This window comes from Trematomus bernacchii, unplaced genomic scaffold, assembly GCF_902827165.1.
Source record: "Trematomus bernacchii unplaced genomic scaffold, fTreBer1.1, whole genome shotgun sequence".
NCBI lineage: Eukaryota > Metazoa > Chordata > Actinopteri > Perciformes > Nototheniidae > Trematomus > Trematomus bernacchii.
In genome coordinates, this window is record NW_022987973.1 from 14,524,399 (window position 1) to 14,546,795 (window position 22,397).

The 22,397-nt window shown below is 41.2% G+C and overlaps 1 protein-coding gene across 1 annotated transcript; it reads left to right on the top strand.

Annotated features, from left to right (window-relative positions):
- Window positions 1–345: 345 nt before the first annotated feature.
- Window positions 346–14,026, top strand: ppef1 (protein phosphatase, EF-hand calcium binding domain 1). Its single transcript, XM_034116123.1, has 19 exons — window positions 346–720; window positions 1,855–2,003; window positions 3,010–3,042; window positions 3,244–3,371; window positions 3,456–3,516; window positions 5,444–5,607; window positions 5,694–5,808; window positions 6,269–6,315; window positions 6,532–6,698; window positions 6,785–6,821; window positions 6,949–7,098; window positions 9,183–9,334; window positions 9,411–9,651; window positions 11,391–11,576; window positions 11,667–11,809; window positions 12,070–12,176; window positions 12,266–12,429; window positions 12,832–12,916; window positions 13,001–14,026. Exons 2-19 carry the CDS (start codon window positions 1,949–1,951, stop codon window positions 13,225–13,227), a joined length of 2,262 nt encoding a protein of 753 aa, XP_033972014.1. The 5' UTR covers window positions 346–720; window positions 1,855–1,948; the 3' UTR covers window positions 13,228–14,026.
- Window positions 14,027–22,397: the final 8,371 nt, after the last annotated feature.

Here is a 22,397-nt window from a genome sequence, read left to right on the forward strand (position 1 = left end):
AAGCTGTTCAATTGTTCTCACCAATCTGTCGCACTCAAATTCCATCTCGGCTCTCAAAATAATTGTTGTAAATGTAGTGATTAAATGTTATAATGGGGGCATTTATTGCAGTAACTTGCCCACACATGTGGATAATGTTTAAGGCTTGAACGTGGTTATTTAATGTTTTAAAAACTAGATGGCTGCATTTTAAAATGCTGTTCACACAAACACATTTTGGGTTAAATGGTTTAAACTGGTCCGAAGGTGGCGCCAGAGTAAAGATTATTTGAAAGTATCCTGAGGATCATAACAAACTTCATGGATAGTAGTTGCCATCACATCTTGTCAGGAGCCCTTATTGAAACTGGTATCACCAATAATCACAATTTCAGTGGATGCACGACTCGAGGCACAGAACAGAGTAGTCATGGTGAATATTACCTGGGGAATATTTGTGCTTTGAGGAACAGAAGAGATAAATGGAGTTATAGTGTCGTGTTTGTCTGAGAATCCACCTGCTGCTGCTCCGCCTCTCGCTGGGCTCTCTCCTCCTCTCTCGCTGGACTCTCTCCTCCTCTCTCGCTGGGCTCTCAGCTCCGGTCTCTGAAACACTTTCCCCGCTGGATCATCTTTAAACTCGAACCTGTGGCAGGACATGTAGAGAAACATTTTGTGCCGTTTTGACGCAAGTTTTTATTTTCTATCATGATTTCCGGCTCGCGCGGATACAAGCTGCAGGTAGGAACACAAACGATGTGATTTATTTGCACCGGATGCATACATAAACACTTCCTTGGAATAACATGTGGATTGAAATGATGCGCAGTTAGCAACATTTCATTTTTGATTCTGTGCAATATAAACGGTTTGAGAGTATTGGGGCGTGATAAGCAGCCATTTACAAGACTAAGTGTATCCCCATGTTTCTTGTGTTTTTATATTAAAGCCTAATTCTAATGCACATTTGGTGACGTGGTAATGTATTCCCAGGACGTGAAAGAGATCTGATAAATTAAAGAGTTACTCTATTTTCTTTCTGTGTCAAACAACGCTGTGAAGTTAGTTTTAGGTTGGATATTCCGATCCAAGTCACTTCCAGTGCTGCAGTACAATGGAGCATTGATTTGGTCACTACTATCAAACGGATATGAGACTTTTCAACAAAAACATCTACATTTTCATTAGGATATTCACATAAATAGGAGCTGGACAAAAATACAATAAATAAGCTCTCCAGTATAGTAAAACTATGCTACATTGGTTTTGAGTGATTGTGCAACATAACATGTAAACTATTGAACATAATCCAGACTTTTATCTGGATAATCCAATTAAAATGAGTGTGTCCTTCTTGCTAATATTTGGTATGGATTTGAATTCACACATCTGTCCAGAAATACAATGCTGCATTGATTTGGAGTCACTGGATCACATGACATGGACACTTTGGAAAAAACGAATAAACTGAATGATCTATTGAAATACTTTAGTCAAATCAATTAATCACATTTCGTTAATCAAAAAAGAAGTGCCACATAAGAAACACTTATTTTAATTAGTTTAGTATCATTTTCACTAATATGGGCACGTTGGCATGGAGGTATTACAAAAATAGAGTTGGTTGTGTCATTCCAATAATGTATTGATGGTCCTGCAGTGAAACCCTGAGTGAGGCTCAGATGTGAGCTAAACATTCTCTGACTGAAGTCTGAGAAAATGATGAAGATGCTACTGTATCCGGAGTGAATGTCTGTCAAAACAATCCACTTCATTTTCATTTATTTTAGTTTTTAGTTGTTTATATTCGACCAAATACAAACTTCACTGTTTTACAGCTGAATCATGCAGCTCAGTACTGTTGTTACTTTGCAGGTCTCTGGGCAGCAGTCTCTTACCACCAGCCATATATCACTCAGCTTTGGAAAAACTGACTGATGTGATCTTCGGGAACTCTTTGTTGGTCATCATGGGATGTGGCACCTCCGTTGCTACGGAGACTCAAGGGAAAATAGTTGAGCCAGGTAAAAAAAAGTGATGCTGACATGGTAGAAGTCCAGATGAGTGAAAATACTCCATACGTGCTTGATACTAATTAGAGTTCAAGCTTAGAAAAACTTATTTTTGTTTAGATGGACATACTTTTACATATGAAATACCTTGATACAGTCCAATATTTTTTAAATCAGAGTCTAGATTCCCAAATATACTTATCCTCTTCTCAGTCCACATTGAAAACTAGAGCTGAAACAAACATTCAATTAATTGATCGACAGAAAATGAATCCACAATCTTTTGATAATTTATCAATCATTTCAGTTATTTTCAAAAATTGAAATTGACCTTAAAACTCTTTTGCCTCTTCTCAAAAATGAGGATTACTTTTTTATGACATTGTAAACTGAATATATTCAGGGTTTCTGAAAAATTACATTTGAATATATCATCTTGGATTCTGGGATGGGTATTTGGACATAACTAATGGATTAATTAAAAGATTAACTGGTATACTATTCGATGATTTAAATAATCAGAGTTGCAGTACTTTTCTTGCTCCTTTTTTACCTTGTTGATGTCCTCTGTAAAGCATTGTCTTAAATGATGTGTGCTCTTTAAACTGTGTATTGTTTGCAGTAGTCATAGTATCTCAATATGCATCTCCATGTCACACTGCGTATAGTATGAATGTGATGGTAATTAATTTTTTGCTGTAGTACATTTTCCTCCGACTTGTTGCCCCCACACGCCAGGTGTTTGACAGATGGTGCTTCTCTGTCTTCACGGTCTGTCTTCTCTCTTTAATGAGTGCTGTTTCTCCGGAAAACTCTTTTAATTTGCTTTGCTTTTCCAGTCTCACTGTTGCTCATGACCTCCCCTGTGTCTTGTTATCTGTTTGTGTGTGTGTGTGTGTGTGTGTGTGTGTGTGTGTGTGTGCGTGCGTGCGTGCGTGCGTGCGTGCGTGTGTGTGTGTGTGTTGTTTCATTACCTGTTACTTTTGCTGAATTGTAGTGTATTTTCTTCTCCTCACAGATGACACAGCTAAGACTCCCTGCCCTGCTCTGAGTAAGACCCTACTAATTTCTAAAGTCTGTGACATTATGTGGCATTTGCATTGCAGGCCTTTTTACTCCTGTGATCAAATAGAAATTCTGAAATAATAAATAACAGTCACAAGTAATGTTCATGTACTGTATAACTGTGACTCCAGATATTCAAACATGTCTCCCATCCAAATGAAATGTAACAGCTGGGATTTTGTCGTAGCTATGAAGGCAGCGGTTCTGATCCAGCGATGGTACCGGCGCTACATGGCCCGTCTGGAGATGAGGCGCAGGTACACGTGGAACATCTTCCAGTCCATTGAATATGCCGGGGAACAGGACCAGCTACAGGTGACTCTCAGCACAGCAACTTTATCCTACCTACAAACTCAGAAGCACCAGAAAGCTAAAACATATTTTGTTTTTCCTCTATAGCTCTCAAGTTTCTTCAGTTTCATGCTCGACAACTTTACTCAGCTGAATGAAAATGGACCAGGTTAGGAGACAAAATATTATTTGTATCTATATAATGTTGAGTGTTGAAGGAGTTAGATAGTATTATGAGTATAAAAACACTTTGTTATTTTGAAATGTTGGAGGTAAAGTTCATTTTGAAGTAAAAGCATTTGATAACAGTGTTCATTTTATGAATGCAGTGCACTGCACTGTACATGTAAAGCATTAACTCAGGAATGCCTGTGTCTCAGACAAACCGAGACTGAAATGTGTGAGGTTATTTGAACCATTTAGCTTTTGTTAGTGCTTATTTTTATTCTGTTGTTTAGGTTTATTATATACTACTTTATGGTAAACAGAAATAGAGACGGATCAACATTTTAAATGATCCACTCTTACCTCCATGTAATTAACACCAGCTTTGTTAGGCATGCTGTATTTTGGTCTGCAATAGAGACCCATTGCGTATACCCTGTTGCTTAGCAACTACTGTGAATGTGGAGGCAAATGTGTTGCACTGACACAGCTGTGGCTGAAGTATGTCCAACTAAAAAGCATAAGGCTCCATTAACTAGCTAATATTTAGGTCAGTCCATACTGCGTAACATATACAACACATCCTCTCCATGGATATGTATCCAGTCAACATAAGGGATGCAAAGACTTTGTTGTTTGTATTTAATATTATCCATCTGTTTATGTCTGTGTGGCAAAAAATAAAGGACATTTAATAGACCATAAAGGGGAAATAGACAAAAGACTTACAAAAGAGAAATAGGCCTGGAGGTAGATGAATGTTCTTGTTTGTTTGCATAAATTAGAGGTCACATTAGCATGTTGGAGTGGTCTTTTATTGCAACAGTGAGGCCACACAGAGCTGGATGTGGTGCTGTGTCAAGCTGTTTGTTACGAGGACCTATAAATTAAAATCTGTAAACTGGATTTTAATTCAGTGGGTAAACCTTTAATATTTTTTTCGCATTTAATAGTTAATGTCATTCTTCTTCAGGATTTCTACGGGTGCCAGAAATTCTTAAACACTTGAATTGTAATGGTGCTTCAAACTGTTAAAATGTAGGTTTTATAAGAAGTGACACATTTTTTATATATGAACATAGTTTTCCTCTAATTTGTCACCATTCTGTATTATCCTGTCACAAATTGCACTATAACACCCTATTTAATGTGACGAAGAACTGCAATGATAATATTAATAATAATAATGAACCACCAGCAGATTCATGAAACATCATTGTTTGCTTATCTTTTTTATTTTACACTTTTTGAAATTATTGTTTGTCAAAACCATTGGGCCTACATTAACCACAATATAACTCAGAATTAGTGGGCTAATGTAGCATTGCTCCGCTAGCCTCAAGCATAGATAAGTAGTGGCAGATCTGTTTAGCTCACTTCTTTCTTACTGATGCCCAACTTTTTCTTACTCTAACATTGACTCAATTGACATCATATTTATCCGATTGCGTTCAGCTAAAGCCATAAAAGGTTTTATTGAACTTTTTTACATGTGCAGTTGTACTTCTCAAAACTTAAATAGACTTTGACGTGTTCAATCATTGGATTTACTATTCAGAGTTTTAATCGACTTTCTGTCTTGACACAGAAACAGATAATAACAGAAATATTGAAGTAATTAAAGGTATTTTGTGGCACTGAAACCACGTAGGGATCTCCTTTTTGATTTTGGTGCTCCTCTAAATGTCCTGTTTGAACGATGACTGTATTCTGCAACATCATTTAATTTCTCACTTTTAATCATCATAATTGTCTGTTTTTGCTAAAACAGTATCCATCTTTCAGTTTCCCATATGTATATCACAATACATATTGAAATTGTGGGATAACATAACATATCCTGGGATTTTATTTCTAAGCCCTACTTTCAGTATTGAGCTTTTTCTACATAAGCTCAGTGTGGCCCTTTCTCCTCACGCTGTGTCCCTCAGACTTGATCTCTCAGCTGCTGGACCCGGTGGTGGACCCCTGGTTAGGCAGAGAGACGGGCTACAACCTGATCCCTGTTCCAGAGTCATACAGCGGACCCCGACTCTCGTTTCCTCTCTCCGTGTCTGATACCAACTCTCTCCTGGGTGCATTTAAAGAGCAGCAGGTACAGTAATATGTCTCTCTCTCCCTCACACACACACTTGTTGCATATGGATGCTGTCAGGGGCTTTATCAGTTTTCTTCACACAGACACTACATGCCAGATATGTTCTGCAACTACTGTACGAGACCAAGAAGCTCCTCAAACAGATGCCCAACATCACCCACTTGTCGACATCCTACACCAATGAGATCACTATATGTGGTGGGTGACCATAACCACAGTTTCACTTGATAATTAAAGATTCTTAATTTTTAAGTCACAATGGACATTTAGGTCTCTGTCTTTGTGTGCATCTGCTTGATTGCACAGTACAGTGGGCCATTGTATGCAACTAACCTTTTACTGATTAAATAATTGCTGATGTCTGCGAATGTGTTTTAAATACAGTTGACTGTATCTTAATGGCAGCGCTTCAAGAATGACGGTTTTGTTTATTTGCAGACTGATCAGGCACTTGACTCCTCTTCCCCGGCTGCCTCCTCCTGCCGATTAGCATCTCATTAAACTCAAGAATATTTAAATAGAAAACACACACTGTTTGGTGGTTGAGGGGTTTTCATACCATAGTAGAATTTCTAACCTGCAGTGTAAATTAAGGATCTGTTGAGCCAGAAATAGGATTTCAATTGTTCCATTTATGTGATGTTCCCATTTGGTACAGGAGACCTACACGGCCGGCTTGATGACTTACTCCTCATATTTTACAAGGTACTGTAAAGCTATATTTTTTCAGGGCAACAATTGTATCTTCTGACCATTCATTACCTACTGTACAGAGAAGTTGTCTTCAATGCATATAATCAGATCTTATATAAAAGTAAAATATAATTAAATGTAAAAGTCAAGGCAACATCAAACGCATGCATACACGCAAGATCTGATTTGAAATCTGTTTATTTTTTACGACATGTTGCTGTGTTTCAGAATGGCCTTCCCTCTGCGGAGACGCCATATGTGTTCAATGGGGACTTTGTGGACCGTGGGAAAAAGTCAGTCGAAGTGGTAATCCTTCTGTTAGCCTACCTGCTGCTCTACCCCGACTACATGCACCTGAACCGAGGAAACCATGAAGACCACATAATGAACCTAAGGTTGGTAGGAAGAAAAAAAGCATATATTCATGTAGGTTTACCACAAAATATAAGGGAAGGAAAACTAAAATACATTGTTGTTTCAGATATGGATTCACAAGAGAAGTCATGCAGAAATATAAGGTACAGTAGAGTCCTGAGAGATGCCATTATTCTGCAGTGACTAGTACTGTACTCAGTTGCATGCTCTGCAGGTTGTGGCATGTAACTGCTTTCACAGCAGCTGGATTAATAATATGTCTGACTGTAGACTCATGGCAGGGAGATCCTCCAGCTGTTTCAGGACGTTTTCAGCCTCCTGCCCGTCGCCACTGTCATTGATGGAAAGATCCTGATTGTTCACGGAGGAATATCAGACCAGACAGACCTGGACTTCCTCAGCTCCATAGAGAGGCACAAGGTGAGAGGAAACAAGATCCCACCTTTCTCCCTCTAGCTCAGGCATGGGCAAACTAAGGCCCGCGGGCCATATACGGCCCGTTGGGCTTTTTAATCCGGCCCGCCGAATATTGGTACAAAATTGTCCAAATCATAGTAAAGACTGCATTCATTTTGCCTTTTTCCTGCAATACCCGGCATTTCAGTTGATCCCACTAGATGGCGCACTCTAGACACAATTTACCTTTGCTGGAGTCGGCAACCCGGCAAGATCTAAGAACCAAATACGTCACGCTTACATTGGGATTAACCTGAGCAATAACAGCTCATGGCGAAATACAAATTGTAACAAGCAGTAGCGCTGAGCAAAGTGACTAGAACGCGACCACACACTTATAAAAAACACTTATATAAAGTCAGGCAACACTAACCAGGCTTAGTGTGATTCTGTTCATTTTACCTTACTTTAATGACCATCCGTTCACTGTTATTGACCATTGTGAAGAGGCAGATGTTTTCCTGTTGTTTTGTATTATAGCAGTTATCGGATGGAATCAATACATGGGCTACATGTGGCCATCACAACGAAAACTACGCCGGTAAAATATGGGTGTAGGAAACGGCTTATGCCACAATATGATAGCAGTAGTCAAGATAGTCTGATTAGCTTTGGTTGCTATGCTAACATCACCTGAAGAATGCCAGAGAAACTTTCATAACAGCATTGTGATGCCAAACAGCGTCAATTCATACTGAAACACATTCACTGATGGGGATGGGGGATATTTATCAGCTGCGTGTGTGACAGTCGGACAGTGAATACTTTACAGCGGCCGCTGCCACGAGTTAACAGTAGAGTAGACTAAACTCCCGTGCACGAGCAGCACTGCAGCGGGCAATAATGCCGCTGAACCACTTTAATAAACAATGCACCACGGCACTCTGGAGAAAGGTATAAGGTTGGAGAAGTAGTTCTTTAATTTAATCAGGCTTCGTATGATTAAAAACTACCCGATGCAGTCCTCTATTGATGTTGTTGTGAGCGGTGTTGCGGATAAAATTAGCGACGTAAAACGCTGTGTGGGTCGTAAGAAGGCACGTAACGGTAACGTCATGACGCAAACGATGACGCAAACAATGACGCAATAATTCACCTTTGAACCTGCATCTGTAACAATGAGTGGAACAAAGAAAAAAAAAGTCGACAATGAGTTCCGAGTGTTTAATGAGTGGACAGCTAAATATTTTTTCACCGATCTGCTACTGGCCCGGCCCGTCTGTCAAATTTTAAAACTGATAGTGGTCCCCGAGCCAAAAAGTTTGCCCACCCCTGCTCTAGCTCTACTCTTTTAACTGCAATAATCAATGTCGGCCACTAGAGGTCAGAAAACCAGTTTTTTATAATGTTGACAAATGCTTCAAACACATGAGTGTAGATGTTATGGTGAGCGTTTTGTTTATATCCAGCTCAGATAAAGCAGCAGTTGCAGTACGTCAACCTTTAGTTACCTGAAAGAGGATAAAAAGCTCTTTGAGGAGGAAATTCTGTGAAAATCATCTGGCTGTGTCATCTTGGCTACATTAGAGACATATACTGTACATTACAGTCATTTGATTCAAAGGTAATTTCAAAAATATGAATACATTTTTGTTTTAAGAAAAAGATCCAACTTAATAAAGAAGGGGTCTAAAAACGTTCAGTGTTGTACATAGGTATGTTTATGATCAATCCTCCATGCTCCTGTTCTCATAAGGTCAGTGAAGGTAAAGTTATTCTCGAAATACAGCAAGTTACTGCTTGAGAAGGACGAGTATGTGGTTGCAAATATTTTTACAATTATTTGTAACCCTTTTAACGTTTGTTTTTTACCTTTTTTAATTTACTCCTCATAAAACTGTGTTAAGTCAGGTACATTATACTGTACATATACATTATATAGCCCAAAATCTAAAATCACCGATTGCCTCCAAGGTTTTTACAATCTGTTCAACAAACTGTATTTACCACTCATCAGACACTTGACATAAGTCAGCTTGAACTTCATTTTGTAAAACAAATATCTTTGTCCAAACTTTATTTATTTCCTCTCTCCTCTGCTTTTCAAGGTAAAATCCGCCCTAAGGTTTCCTAGACGTAGTTTGGAGCAGCTGGACATTGATCAGTCCCAAAGGCAGATGAAGAGAGGGAGATCAACGGCCAGCTCCCGTCCCAGCAGCAGTTGCAGCCACAGCAAAAACCAAAGAACTCCCAACCAGAGGTCTGACCGCAGCCCACTTAAAGTGTATAAAAGGACTTCTTGTTTATAATGACAATCCCTCTCTTCTTTCTTGTAGAAAAAGGCGATGTGGGCAACGCCGACAGGACAGCACTGTCTCCACCTCCTCCTCCTCATCATCGTCCTCGTCCTCCTCTTCACTCTGTTCTCCTCGAACGCCATCCGCCCTCTCGCCTCGTCCTTGCCCTTCTTCTCCCAGCATGCCCTGCAATGTCAATGTCCTCCAAGTGCCTTTCCTGGACTCCCTGTCCTCTGTCGCCCCTCCTTTACCTCTGCAACATGATCTGGAATGGAAACAGGTCAGAGGATACAGTGGGAAATACATTAAAGGTCCCCTATTATACTGTTTTTCATCAATATATTATAGGTCTCAGATATATACAAAATATGTCTCTGAAGTGTTTGGCTCACAATACCAAACAGATCATGCATTGTAGCATCCCATAAACCCCTCTTTTTCAGCCCTGTTTCAAAAGTGCAGATTCTCTGTATTTGACTTTAGATGAGAATAAGGAGCCACTCCCCACGCCCCTCTGAGAGATATTTGGTTAAAAAGAACACAATAGGTGCATTCACACCGCAGTACTTTTCCCACAAAGGTTCATGAGAACTTAGTTCATCAGAACTCTTTAGTTCTCATGAACTAAGTACAGATCACGTTCACACCGGAATAAGTCCCTGGGGGAGGATTAGGCAAATTAAGCCGCTGACGTCACTTATTCTTCTTCTGCTTTGGGTTTACTGGCAGGCCGCAAACAACTTCACGGCGTATACTGCCACCCAAAGTCCCCGGCCGGAAGTGCCCGGAGTTGGGGACTGGCTTCAGTAGAAGCTGCTGGGACTCCCAGCTCCACCGCTCCCATGTTTTCTTTTGTGTTGCCATAATTTAGTCTCTCTTACCTCATTCACACCAACGCAACTCCGGTTCAAGCTCCGTGCTAGAGCTTTTCAGGTTCAGAACCGGTTCTTCGGTTTAGCTCCGGCTCTTTTCACACCACCCAGAGTCCGACTAGTGCTGCGTCATTGCGTCATCGTTTGCGTCATGACGCAACCGTTTGCGTGCCTGCTTCATAAAGCCAAACCGCGCGGAACCCCTCACAGCTCACACCGACAACAACAACAATGGCTGCTTGTTAAGTTTCTCCATCGTTGTGTACAAACTGGATAAAACTCGGGCTTTTTGTTGTTGTTCAGGAGTTGATCCCGCCCCTGCCCCTGCCCCCACCTCGACGTAAGCGTGACGTATGCGGTGCTTTTGCTCTAGCCGGACAATTTTTTGGTGCTTGAAACGAACCGGATTCCGGAGCTAAGAGGCTGCTCCGCTGCGGTGTGAACAGGAAAACCCGGTGCTTTTCAAGCTCCAGCTCCGAACCGGCTCTGAAACACCGTTGGTGTGAATGAGGTATCTGTGTTTCTGCGCTGGGCTAATGCTAATGCTAATAATGCTAATGCGAGGATAATAAAATGGCGGCTTCACAAAACCTTTTTGGAGTTTTACGGGGCGTGGTTTGCATTCCGCCCAGCCAATCAGACATAGGAACCTTTTTCTCCCACGAAAGTCCCTGCTCTAGCAGGGACGGAAAAGGGGGTAAAAAAGGTTCTGATGAACAAATTTTAGTTCCGGCTCTTTTTGGTGTGAACGCGACATTTCGGAACTATATCGGAACTAAAGTGGGAAAAGTACTGCGGTGTGAATGCGGCTAATGGTGCTCTAGGAGGAGATTCAGGTGATAAGGTGGGGGGGGGTTACCTTGGCTGGTTATTGGCTAAAAGTCCTTATGACATCATAAAGTGGCCAAAATCTGATCAGCTCATTTTCAGACAGATTTTTATATAAATGGATCAGGACAAAAAGTGAGCAAATCTCTTTTCCTGAAACTCCGAGAATCTCTTTACACAGAGGGCACACATGTTTATGTATAAAAGACATGAAAAAGTGTATTTTGCTTAATAGGTGACCTTTAATATTGTTCAATTCTGCTCTACTGTGTTCTGTGTCCTATTCTGCACTTGTCATCTGTTTTTCACTCTCCTGCAGATAGTGGATATTTTGTGGAGTGACCCTAAAACTCAAGAAGGCTGCAGTCCCAACATATTCAGAGGAGGAGGCTGCTACTTTGGTCCGGACGTCACCCAGAGACTGCTGACCCGACACGGACTCCAGCTGCTCATCCGATCCCACGAGTGCAAACAGGAAGGATATGAGCTCTGTCATGGTGGAAAGGTAGATGGAAGGGAGAGGCAAAACATAATTCAGATTGTCCAAAAAATATTTGAGTCTTGAGAAGTAAATGTGTGCATTTTTGTTGTACAGGTCATCACCATCTTCTCAGCGTCAAACTACTATGAGGAGGGGAGCAACCGTGGTGCCTACATCAAAGTGGGCCGAGAACTGGTTCCCCGCTTCTACCAGTACCAAGTCAGCCGCACAACACGCAAACTCACCCTCACACAGAGGTACAACTGAGCTCGAAAAATGGGGCGGATAACCCAAAACTCAACAGTACTAAAACAAAAAGTCGAATAATTGATAAGTTAATTCAAACAAAAACAAATAGGATGGTACATTTAATAGAATAGTTCATTTATAAGCCTGTTTCAATGTCTCCATTGGAGTATTCTTCTAAATTTGTCTGTTAAATATCCCAAAACATCCCATAATAGATCCACATGTTTTGCAGCCATTATCTGTCATTTGTTTGGGTGTTTGTCTGCAGAGTACGAGTTGCTGAAGGCTCCGCTCTCAAGGCCCTGAAGGAGAAGCTGTTCTCTCACCGCTCTGAGCTGCTGTCAGGCCTGCAGCAGTACGACCACAAAAACACCGGTAACTCTGTTTGCCTCACTAATAAACACCTGTTTACCCAGGATGACATGTAGAGTTGTTATATGAAATAATTACATCTGTTTTCTCAGGTAATGTATCAGTCAGTGATTGGGCTCAGGTGTTGGAGTCTGTCCTGAGGCTGGACCTGCCCTGGAGGACACTTCGTCCTCACTTAGCCCGTCTGGCACCAGATGGCAGTGTGGAGTACAAATCCTGCTTTGAGGACATGGAATCAGGGATTCCTCTGCCTCAGGTAAGAGAAGTAAATGGGTCCTTAAAGGGTATTTTGGGAATGTTGTATTTTAAGTTTATACCTTTATACATTTCCGAGATAAATGTTTTGACTTTGTCTTCACTGGGTTAATTTGATGCCTGTAGATTTCAGGAACTTTTTAAAATGCTAGATAGTTTAAAGTATTACAAAACAAAATAGTTTTTTCACATCATTTAATAAAAATCAAATGTAAGAGTTTAGGTTTTTCATCAAACAGCTACCAAATTATGAATAGCTGTAGTCCTGATAATTTAAACTGAAACTTTAATGCAATGCTTTTACCGTTCTTCCCTACTTTAAGGATTATAGTTGAAATGTACCCACAGCAGGTAGTGGTTGTTTAGTAGTCTCCTGTTTTCTTTTCCTCTTTTCTTCTTTTAGGTGACACCAAACATGGCTGAGACCCTTTTCAGATACAGGACAGACATTGAGATAATATTCAACATTATAGACAAAGACCATTCAGGTAAAATGTGTTGAAACTCTTTAAAAATGATTTGTCAATAACTTTCCACACAGTTTAGTTTATGTGAGTACGTGTGTTGGTCAGGTCTGATCTCCATCGAGGAGTTTCGTCACACCTGGCGTCTCTTCAGCGCACACCTGGGGGTCGACATCGACGACAGAGCCATCGATGACCTCGCCCGAAGTATCGACTTCAACAAAGACGGCAGTATAGACTTCACTGAGTTCTTAGAGGCCTTCAGAGTGGTACACAAATTGGAAAATAAGGATCAGCAACTCAACGAAAAAATGGATGGAGACAAGTATTCATGAAGGAGGGAATCTGAATAATACACTGGAAGTCTTGCATGGAACAGCAGGAGGGAAGGAGGGGGTGTGGCAAATATTGAATTATTAAGTATTTATTCAGTTGTTGAATGAAAAATACACAATTTGAAAACTAGAATGGCTGTTATTTGGTGATGTACCTTACCGTTATTGGTGCATTCTGTCAGTCGTAGGAGTCGTTGTTTAGGATCCTTCCATCCACCTTTTTGATTTAAAATTGAAATATTTCAACCATAATTTGAAGGATTTCCTTGAATGTTTGCGAAGACATATATGTTTCCCAGACGATATGTTTCTAAGACTTCCTCTGACATTCATCTTGCAGCAGGCAAACGTTTTCAGAACATTCATTCATAGTTTTACAACAATGATGCTTAATTACTAATGGGGATTTATCCTCTTTTAATCTAGTGCCACCAGCTGACTTGTTGTATTGTTTTGACATGTAATAGCTGGACAAACTTTAGATGGATGGAAATGTAACAGTATTTAGAATGATTATGGTATTCTGATCTTCACTTATATAACACTTTCATCCAAAGAAGATTTACAATTAGCTTTTTAAGTATAGTTTAATTTAGTACAGCTCTGACAGCCTTTGCAGAGTTGTGAGAAACAGGTGTTCAGCAGGAGTACCAGTGTGCTGCCACGCTCTGTAGTATTACATGTATTGATGCCTGACGGCTTCAACAGTATGAACAATAGAGACAATCCCGCTATATGGTGTCGGGAAGTGCATGTTCAGTTGTTAACCAAGAGAGAATAAAATACTTTTTTGAACTAATAGTTGTACCTTGTGTATGTATTTGGACTCTGGGTTTTAGTGTGTGTGTGTGTGTGGGTGTCTTTCTTCACATCCCGCCCACTGTAATTACCACACGGTGAGAGCTGTAAAACAGGCCCAGGCATCCTGTTAGAGAAAATGAGGGGTTCAGATTTTACTGAATTTTTACACTTAAGGCACATGCACACACTTCTTAGTTTCAATAGGCTACAGAAAAAAAGGGGAGGGGGAATAGATGTTTTTACTGATTGTTTGATTGTCTGACTCATAATGTCACTTTATAAGAAGTAAAAGTGTTGCTACTTACTTTAAAGCAGGTTCAAACAGCATTTCTCCTGTCACCTATCCATCTGTCAGAGTGTTTTGGGTGTGCACTATCTTACCCCTCCCTCCTCACTTTCTTCCTCCAGTCTGCCCATCCTGTAGTCATCCCACATCTCCCCTCCCCTTAATCTTCAACCTCTCATAATACACTTCCAACTTTCACCATCCAAGTACTTCTCTTTAGCCTCACATCCCAGCTGAGTTCAGATGGGGCTCCTGGCAGCACTGGTCGCTCTGCTCTGCATCTACACTGCAGGTACTTCTTCAAAATAATTCTAACACTTGTGTTTTGTTTAGAGTAAGCAATGTTTACACACATTCACTGTGAAAATGTCCCACAGCGCGTGGAGCGGAGGGATGCAGCAGTTTTAGACACCTGGAGAACGGGCAGACGTTTTTCCGTTACGGAGGACTGCTGGTGATCTTTCGCTGTCGTCCTGGCTACAAGCTCCATGGATACAAAACCAACAGCTGTGTGTCTGGGATCTGGTCCCGGGACACCCCGGTGTGTGTCGGTAAGGAGCGTCACTTGATCGTGGTTGATTTTAGGATTTCTGTATTTGTCTGGAGATGCATTAAGAGAATACCATAACTCATTCGTCTCAACTTTTGTTTAGACTATTTATTACAGTGAAGTACAGAGTTGACCACCAAGGCAACAAAGTTCCCTGTTCAGTCTCAAACTGTGAATTGCTTTTCATGATTTTTTTCCCCCTCTTCCAGGCTCCGGCTGCACTAACCCAGGGCCCCCGACACACGGGACGAGCAGCATGAATGAGGATGGCTCCTGGACGGTGTTCAGCTGTCATAGTGGCTTTCGACTACAGGGGCCCTCTATGTTATACTGTAAGGGCCACATCTGGAATAGCACAAAGCCTGTATGCAAAGGTGAGCATAACAAAAGCAAAATCAACCGTTTGACATTTTTGAAAATCAGCTCATTTACTTTTAAGCAGAAAGTTAGATGACAAGATTGTTACCAATAAAGTAAATTAGTGTTGATAGAAATTCATTACACCATTTTTTCCTCTTTTCCCTGTTAGAGTTAGACTTGATGGGCTTGTCTTCAGGTGTCAGTGTGCAAAAACCAAACACACTGCAGAACCTGCAGGCTGCCGTAGTTCTGAAGACTCAACAACAATCCCACTACGACACCCTCGCTAATACTGCCTCCAAAGAATCAAACCTCAAATTAAGTTTGTCTCACGCTCCACCTCCAATGTCCAGCAGTGAGAGGATTAAAGTGACGCACCCAAAAGTCCACTTGCAGCAGAATGGTCACGATTTTAAATCTGAAGATAGTGTTGAGACAAATCATCAAGAGACAGGAATTGGGAGAAATGGCTCGCAGGCAAAATCCTCACAGGAGGAAACAGAGAAGGTGTACGAAGATGCCTCTAAATCACATCTGTCTACCATTATCCCATCTAGCTTATCATTAGTGTCCAAACCAGAACAATCAACACCCTCACCACCACCATTACTTTCAACAGCCCTTACACAAGCTCTCACTGCTGTCACGAATACTGTGATGTTTACCCCGCTCCAACACACAAAATCTTCTCTTCCAGTGCTCAGCAGTGAAACAGAGTTCTCATCCGGAGAACCTGTCACATCCTGGGATGATGTGTCTCCCTCTGAAGTTGTAACAAGCTCCTTACAAACTGATAAAGACCAGCAGGTTGAAACTAGTTTCCAGTATCCTCCTTCGTCTCAGCCTTCTGGAGGAAAGGTGGATCCCACAGAGACTTTACCAACTGTATCTGTTCATTTAACATCTACCAGAGCTTCATCACCTTCCCCTTCCTTATCACCCTTCCATCCCAACCCCACCCAGTCCAATATTAAAACTAATGTTTCTTCAAACACTTCCAGCCCCACTGAGTCCAGATCTAATGGTTCTGAATACCACAACACCACCTCTACACCCCCTCCGCTGTCTCTGACTCTCAGCAGACGACCTGTGTGCACGCACCCACCTGTGCCCGCTCATGGGACCTTCTATTTACATAATGTGGAGAATCCAGGTCCCACAGAATACAAACAGTACATCCAGTATGCCTGCTATCCTGGTTATACGCTGGCTCATGGAGACATACACAGCTACTGCCAGCGGGGGGGCTTCTGGAGCGGCACCACACCTGTTTGTCTGGGTAGGTGGAGTCGCTGCTTCAAAAGTACTTTGATTCATTCGAAAATGCTGACATGGGAAAGGAAAGATGTGCTGATGGGAAGGTGCAAGGTACTGCATCGACAGTACACTTCCCAATAGTAGTATTTTTCATCTTTCAATCTTTTATTGTTGGTAAAAGGGGGTTTTCCTGCATTATTTTAATTATATTTTAAGTGTTATTATCAGTGGATTGTAGGTGCCGCAAAAATAACTTAGAATAAACATTCTTAGTGTCCCCTTTAAAGTTTCACTTCCTATGATGTTTTCAATTTGACTCTGATTTATTCTGCACTCATACAAATTCTTAAATAAATGTCTCTTATTAGAAATGTTGAAACGACTCTTGCACTTTATTCTTTCCCCATCTTCCCTGTTTGACTCTCCAGAGCTGACACCATGTTCAGTAAACAACGGAGGCTGTCCACAGCTGTGCTCTCTCTCCCAGCACCTCAACCAGAGCTCCAACCAGACCCACACCATAACTCAGTGCCACTGCAAAGCAGGATTCACTCTGGTGGAGGACGGGAGAACATGTCGAGGTGAGCAGATTCATCTTTTTCTTTTTTTCTTGTAACATTCTTCCTGAATCCTCTGTGGACGCCCTGCTCTTCCTAATAACAACAGAGCGTGCACTGAGGCGTGTTACAGCACAACTGGGAATCTCCTTCACATGTTTTATGTGTTGGATGTTTCATGCCTCACAAGTGAGCCGTGAAATTCATGGCAGCACGGTCACCCTTCAGCACTTAAAGGCTGACATTGACTTTATATTTTGTTACGCGTGCCTGCTTTCTGACAGCCTGTCATTTGAGAGAGCCATCATCGGATGGTGTTGATATTATTTTTGAACAGTGTTATTATCAGTGTGCTCTCGGACAGATAGTCCTGTCCAGACATTGTGGTTAGACTAATTATAGTTTAGTTTCAGCCTGAGAATTCCACTGCAAGTAAAATAAGGGCCATAAACATTCCTGTCTGACAGACAGTTAAAAAAACAGCATTTATTTTTAAAAGGGGTCATTTTTTTTTTTCTTCCAGAATTGGTCTATATAGTCTTCTATAGTGAGACGCATCAAGTAATAATTGTTTGTCAAATACTGTACTTTAAAAATAATGTTGAGGTTCTATTTATTTGCTTGAGTTTCATTGTTTGCTTCTATAAACAGTACTTTTTACTCTCCTACATTTATCTGACACACTGAATAATTTCAGCTTTTGTGAATTTATGGGACCCTTTACATTATAAAATTACTTATTTTATTTGTTTTTATTAAGATTTTACAAACTATGATAATATATAAAGGCGATATTGAGGTATAGATCTAACAATATAAAAAGTAATTAAATTGGCTTTTTCCTTCACCAGGTATCCAATTAAAATGCTGCTTATGTGTTCAAGCATTATGGATAATATTCCAATAACACGCTAAAATAACTCTCTGAAAGGGAGTATCCTCGCCAACAAGCAGCACTTTAATACAGCACTTTTACTTTTAGTGAAACCTTTAAATGTAGGAAATGTACTTTAACAGAGTATCTTAACAGGGCAATATTGTTACTTTTACATGAGTAAGTTTACATTATAAGTACCTCTTTAATTTCTGCCGAAAAGACCTCTTAGGTGTATGGAAAAATGTCAGGTTGGGGAAATGGTTCTTTCCTTGATGGCAGGAAAATAAGTGCAGAGCTGATATCTAAGCTCTCTGACTCCTTTCTGCACATCCTTGTTTCCTTTTTCTGAAGAGCAGGAAGTCAGAAAACATCTGTGTTATGGTTTGCTCATTACAGTCAGAAACAGCAAGCAAACATGGAGGCACATCAATGAGGTTTCAGATTCCAGCTTTGTGACCACCTTTCATCTGCTGCTTGTTTCTTTCATCTCAGTGCAGCCACGGACTCTGTGTTTTTGTCAGATCAACACATGCATTTGTCTTTTATTAAATCAGTGTCCAGTGACAGAAATGTGTTCTCTATGTATGCAATAATTATTGTTTGCATGTGTGTAGATTTAGATGAGTGTGTGGAGGGGCAGTACCGCTGTCGGCAGAGATGCATCAACACATTTGGATCCTTTAAGTGCAGCTGTGATGACGGCTATCAATCAGCTGATGACCAGACCTCCTGCACGGGTATGTGTGTGTGGCTGTGTGTATTTATTCATTTATGTTCATGAAAAGTGCTTTCTACATCATTCTCCATATTTCCAGATGTGGATGAGTGCATGCTGCCTGCAGCTGTAACTGGCTGTGTGTTTGGTTGTGTTAACACTCCCGGGAGCTTCCACTGCCAGTGTCCCTCTGGATACAGCCTACAGACTGCCCACAGCCACTGCCAAGGTAACATGTAGAAAACTTTCATTTGAGTAAACAAGCATGAAGGGTGTTCCTATTCTTCAAAACTTAAACATATCCACATGTTCATTTTACCTCTACCTTAGTACGAATTGTGCTATTGAACTAACTTTTTTGATAGTTCATTGTTATAAAACCATAACAATTAGATAGCTATACTGTAGATAGTAACTCATATCTGAAACTATTGTTTTGTTTTTCAGGAAAATCAATGAATGTAAATAATTGCTCATGTGACACTGTCTTCTTGACTTTTAGTCTTATTTGATATTTCTCACAACAAACTCAAATTTTAAACTCCAGACAAACTTTATTCCAAATAGGTTTTACCTTCTTCATCCCAAAAAACACATTCTTCTAATGTTTTCCAACCCGTCCTTATAAAAACCTAATTGTATCTACTTGATGGATGATACAACAAAAGCAGCACCAAGAATTTCTGCCAAAAACAAATTGTTTTTCTAACAGTCCAACTTTTTCCCAGTGCCTTTCACTCTTGATAGTATGACAGTAAAATAAAATAGAAAAGGTGTAAACTTAAAGGTCTCATGTCATGGCCATTTCTACTGATCATAATTCCATTGTTGAGGTCTACTAGAATAGATTTATATTGTGCAATTTTCCAAACTCACATTGGTTTCTCATACAGCATCTCTGTATAGCAGCATGTGTATTCACTCTCTGTCCTAAACAGCTTGTTGGAGCTCCTGCCCCCCCCCTGTTCTGATGAGTCCACCACCGTTATAGCGGAACATCAGTGATTATGTGTTACAATGGCGTTAGCAACCAGAAAAGGACACCAGCAATGGCAAACAGATGAGAATGCTGCGTGGGGTCTGGGTGCCGTGTTGGCGGGACGTTGCGGGGCTCGCTGCTGGAGCGGACAGTGTGAGCTGGCTTGCTGCTGGTGTTGTTTCCTGGTTGCTGCGTGGGGTCTGCGGGACGGCGGGAGCACACACACAGACCCACAGCCAGGCTGCGGGTGTGTGTGCGTGTGTGCTCCGGCCGAGCTCGGGCTGGGCCTCGCCGTGTCCCACTGTCTCAGGCTGAGTCCAGGCTGAGAAATCCGCAGAGCTGCAGCTGAGAAAAATAAGGCTGGCTGAGTGTGTGTGTGTGAGGAGCTCCGCGGATTGGTCCATTTGGACGTCACTTGGTTCCCGGAAGAAAAAAATGGAAAAAGAAAATCTCCAACGAGGCGTTCTGGGGCAGCATAGACACGTCTTTTCTGTGTTAGAGTTTTACTCGCTACAGGGTGTACTTTGAGGGTTTGTGACTTTGCAGACCGTTTACATGCATAAAAAGCTACATAACACACAAGGGGACGGGTAATAACCGGAAAAGCATGACATGGGACCTTTAAGCTTGGTTTCCTTTTTCTTTTCTTATCCAGATATTGATGAGTGTGCTGTTAATCAGGGGCTCGGGCCGTGCACGGAGCAGTGTCACAATACCCCAGGAATCATACCGATGTTCCTGCTTGTACGGGCACATCTTAGCCGGAGACGGACACAGCTGCATCCCTGAGTGTCCATCTGGATACAGGAAGCAACCGACAACATTTGATAACCAAACTACAAAAGCTCTTAGGGAGGAGTGTGTAGGTAGGAAAACATAAAAGCTAAAGTTATACCATGTATGTCCATTTATTTCACCAAATAAATCATTAATGAATGTCTCTGTGTCCACACAGATGTGAATGAGTGCCAGGAGGAAATGTGTGAGTGGCAGTGCATCAACCTGCCAGGCTCTCACCGCTGCATCTGCCCCAGAGGATACACACTGCACCAAGATGGGCGGCGCTGCAAAGGTCAGTGCGTTAATGCATACTCATAATGACTGACTTTGTTATAATGTGGTTTATGTGTAGATATATTCGCTGAAATCGTGCTGTGTGAAAATCTTAATTTCTCTCCCTAACTTCCAGACATTAATGAGTGCAGTCGGAAAAATGGAGGCTGTTCTCACCTGTGTGTGAACCAGAAAGGTGTCTATAAATGTGCCTGCCCAGCCACCCACCGCCTCTCCCCCTACAGCTGGAAGAAATGTGTACCAAGGACGACAGCAAACAGTGCAGGCTGAGCTGGAGGCTATACTGTTTCTTGTCCATCTTTATGTCTTCCAATGTGAAGACACACATAAATAAGTATCACTACTATTTTTACTGACAGTGTACATCATCATCTATCTGGGTTTTATGGTCTTCACAGCCCAAAAACAAAGTGAATGGTTAAATAATAAACAATAACATGAGTTGTTTTATCTATTATTTTTTTTAAACTGTATTTTCAGATTAATTCATAAAATACATAATTAAATTATTTGATCAATTTTAATGTTTTATTTGCATTGTTTTGTATCGTTTATATATTTGGGGAATTAATAAAAATATATTAACCATAATCACTGTTTTTTGTCTTCTACATAAGATGTAAAATACTTAATTTATTGACTAATTAAGCCCTGGCCCCAAAGTTGCTGATGCTGTGCCTTTCAACTTTACAATATATCACTGAAGAAGTTAACAGATTTGCCAATGGAAATTCAAAGTGAAAGATTACACCTTACTAATAATTTCTCACACTAGCGCTTTCTACATAATCCTTAAGCCTGCTGCTTCCCCTCTCCTCGGTTCCCCTCCTCGAGTCCTCGCATCTCCTGTGGGCGGGACTAAGGGTGTTTCTCAATTGCGAGTACGCTTGCTTGGGAGCACATGTCTGCCGAGCATCTTGCTTCAGAAGCGAGGCAAGAATACTTCCTGGCATTCGGAAAACAAAGAGTGGAACAGGCTAGCAAGTGTGCAAGTGTGCAGGTGTGCGTCATATGAGAGGCCCTGCCTTACATTTTCCGCCACAGATTTGGGGAAATTGGTCCGTGCGCAAAGCATTGTGGGGATTTTAAGACCGCGGAGTCTACACATGTGCAGCCTCGAAATTTCTCCTAATGAAGTACGCCGGGCTCGGTAGATTTCCAAGTATGCTGGAGATTGGAACAGTACTTCGGCGACACTCGATGACGTAGTATGCTTGAAATAGTGGCTCTGCAGCAGCTTTACTCGCGATTGAGAAACACCCTAAGTCTTGAGGATAGGAGTCGAGGAGGGGAAATTAGAGTATTGAGAAGCCTCTATTGTTGCAGATGCAGGTTCAAAGGTGAATTAGGTTTAAAGGTGAATTATTGCGTCATTGCGTCATCGTTTGCGTCATGACGTTACCATTACGTGCCTTCTTATGACCCACACGGTATTTTACGTCGCTCATTTTCTCCACAACACCACTCACAACAACATCAATAGAGGACTGCGTCGGGTAGTTTTTAATCATACAAAGCCTGATTAAATTAAAGAACTACTTCTCCAACCTTATATACCTTTCTCCAGAGTGCCGTGGTGCATTGTTTATTAATGTGGTTCAGCTGCATTATTGCCCGCTGCAGTGCTGCTCGTGCACCGGAGTTTAGTCTACTCGACTGTTAAGGCCCTGACACACCAAGCAATCACCAGAGAACTCGCCGACGCCGACTGTTG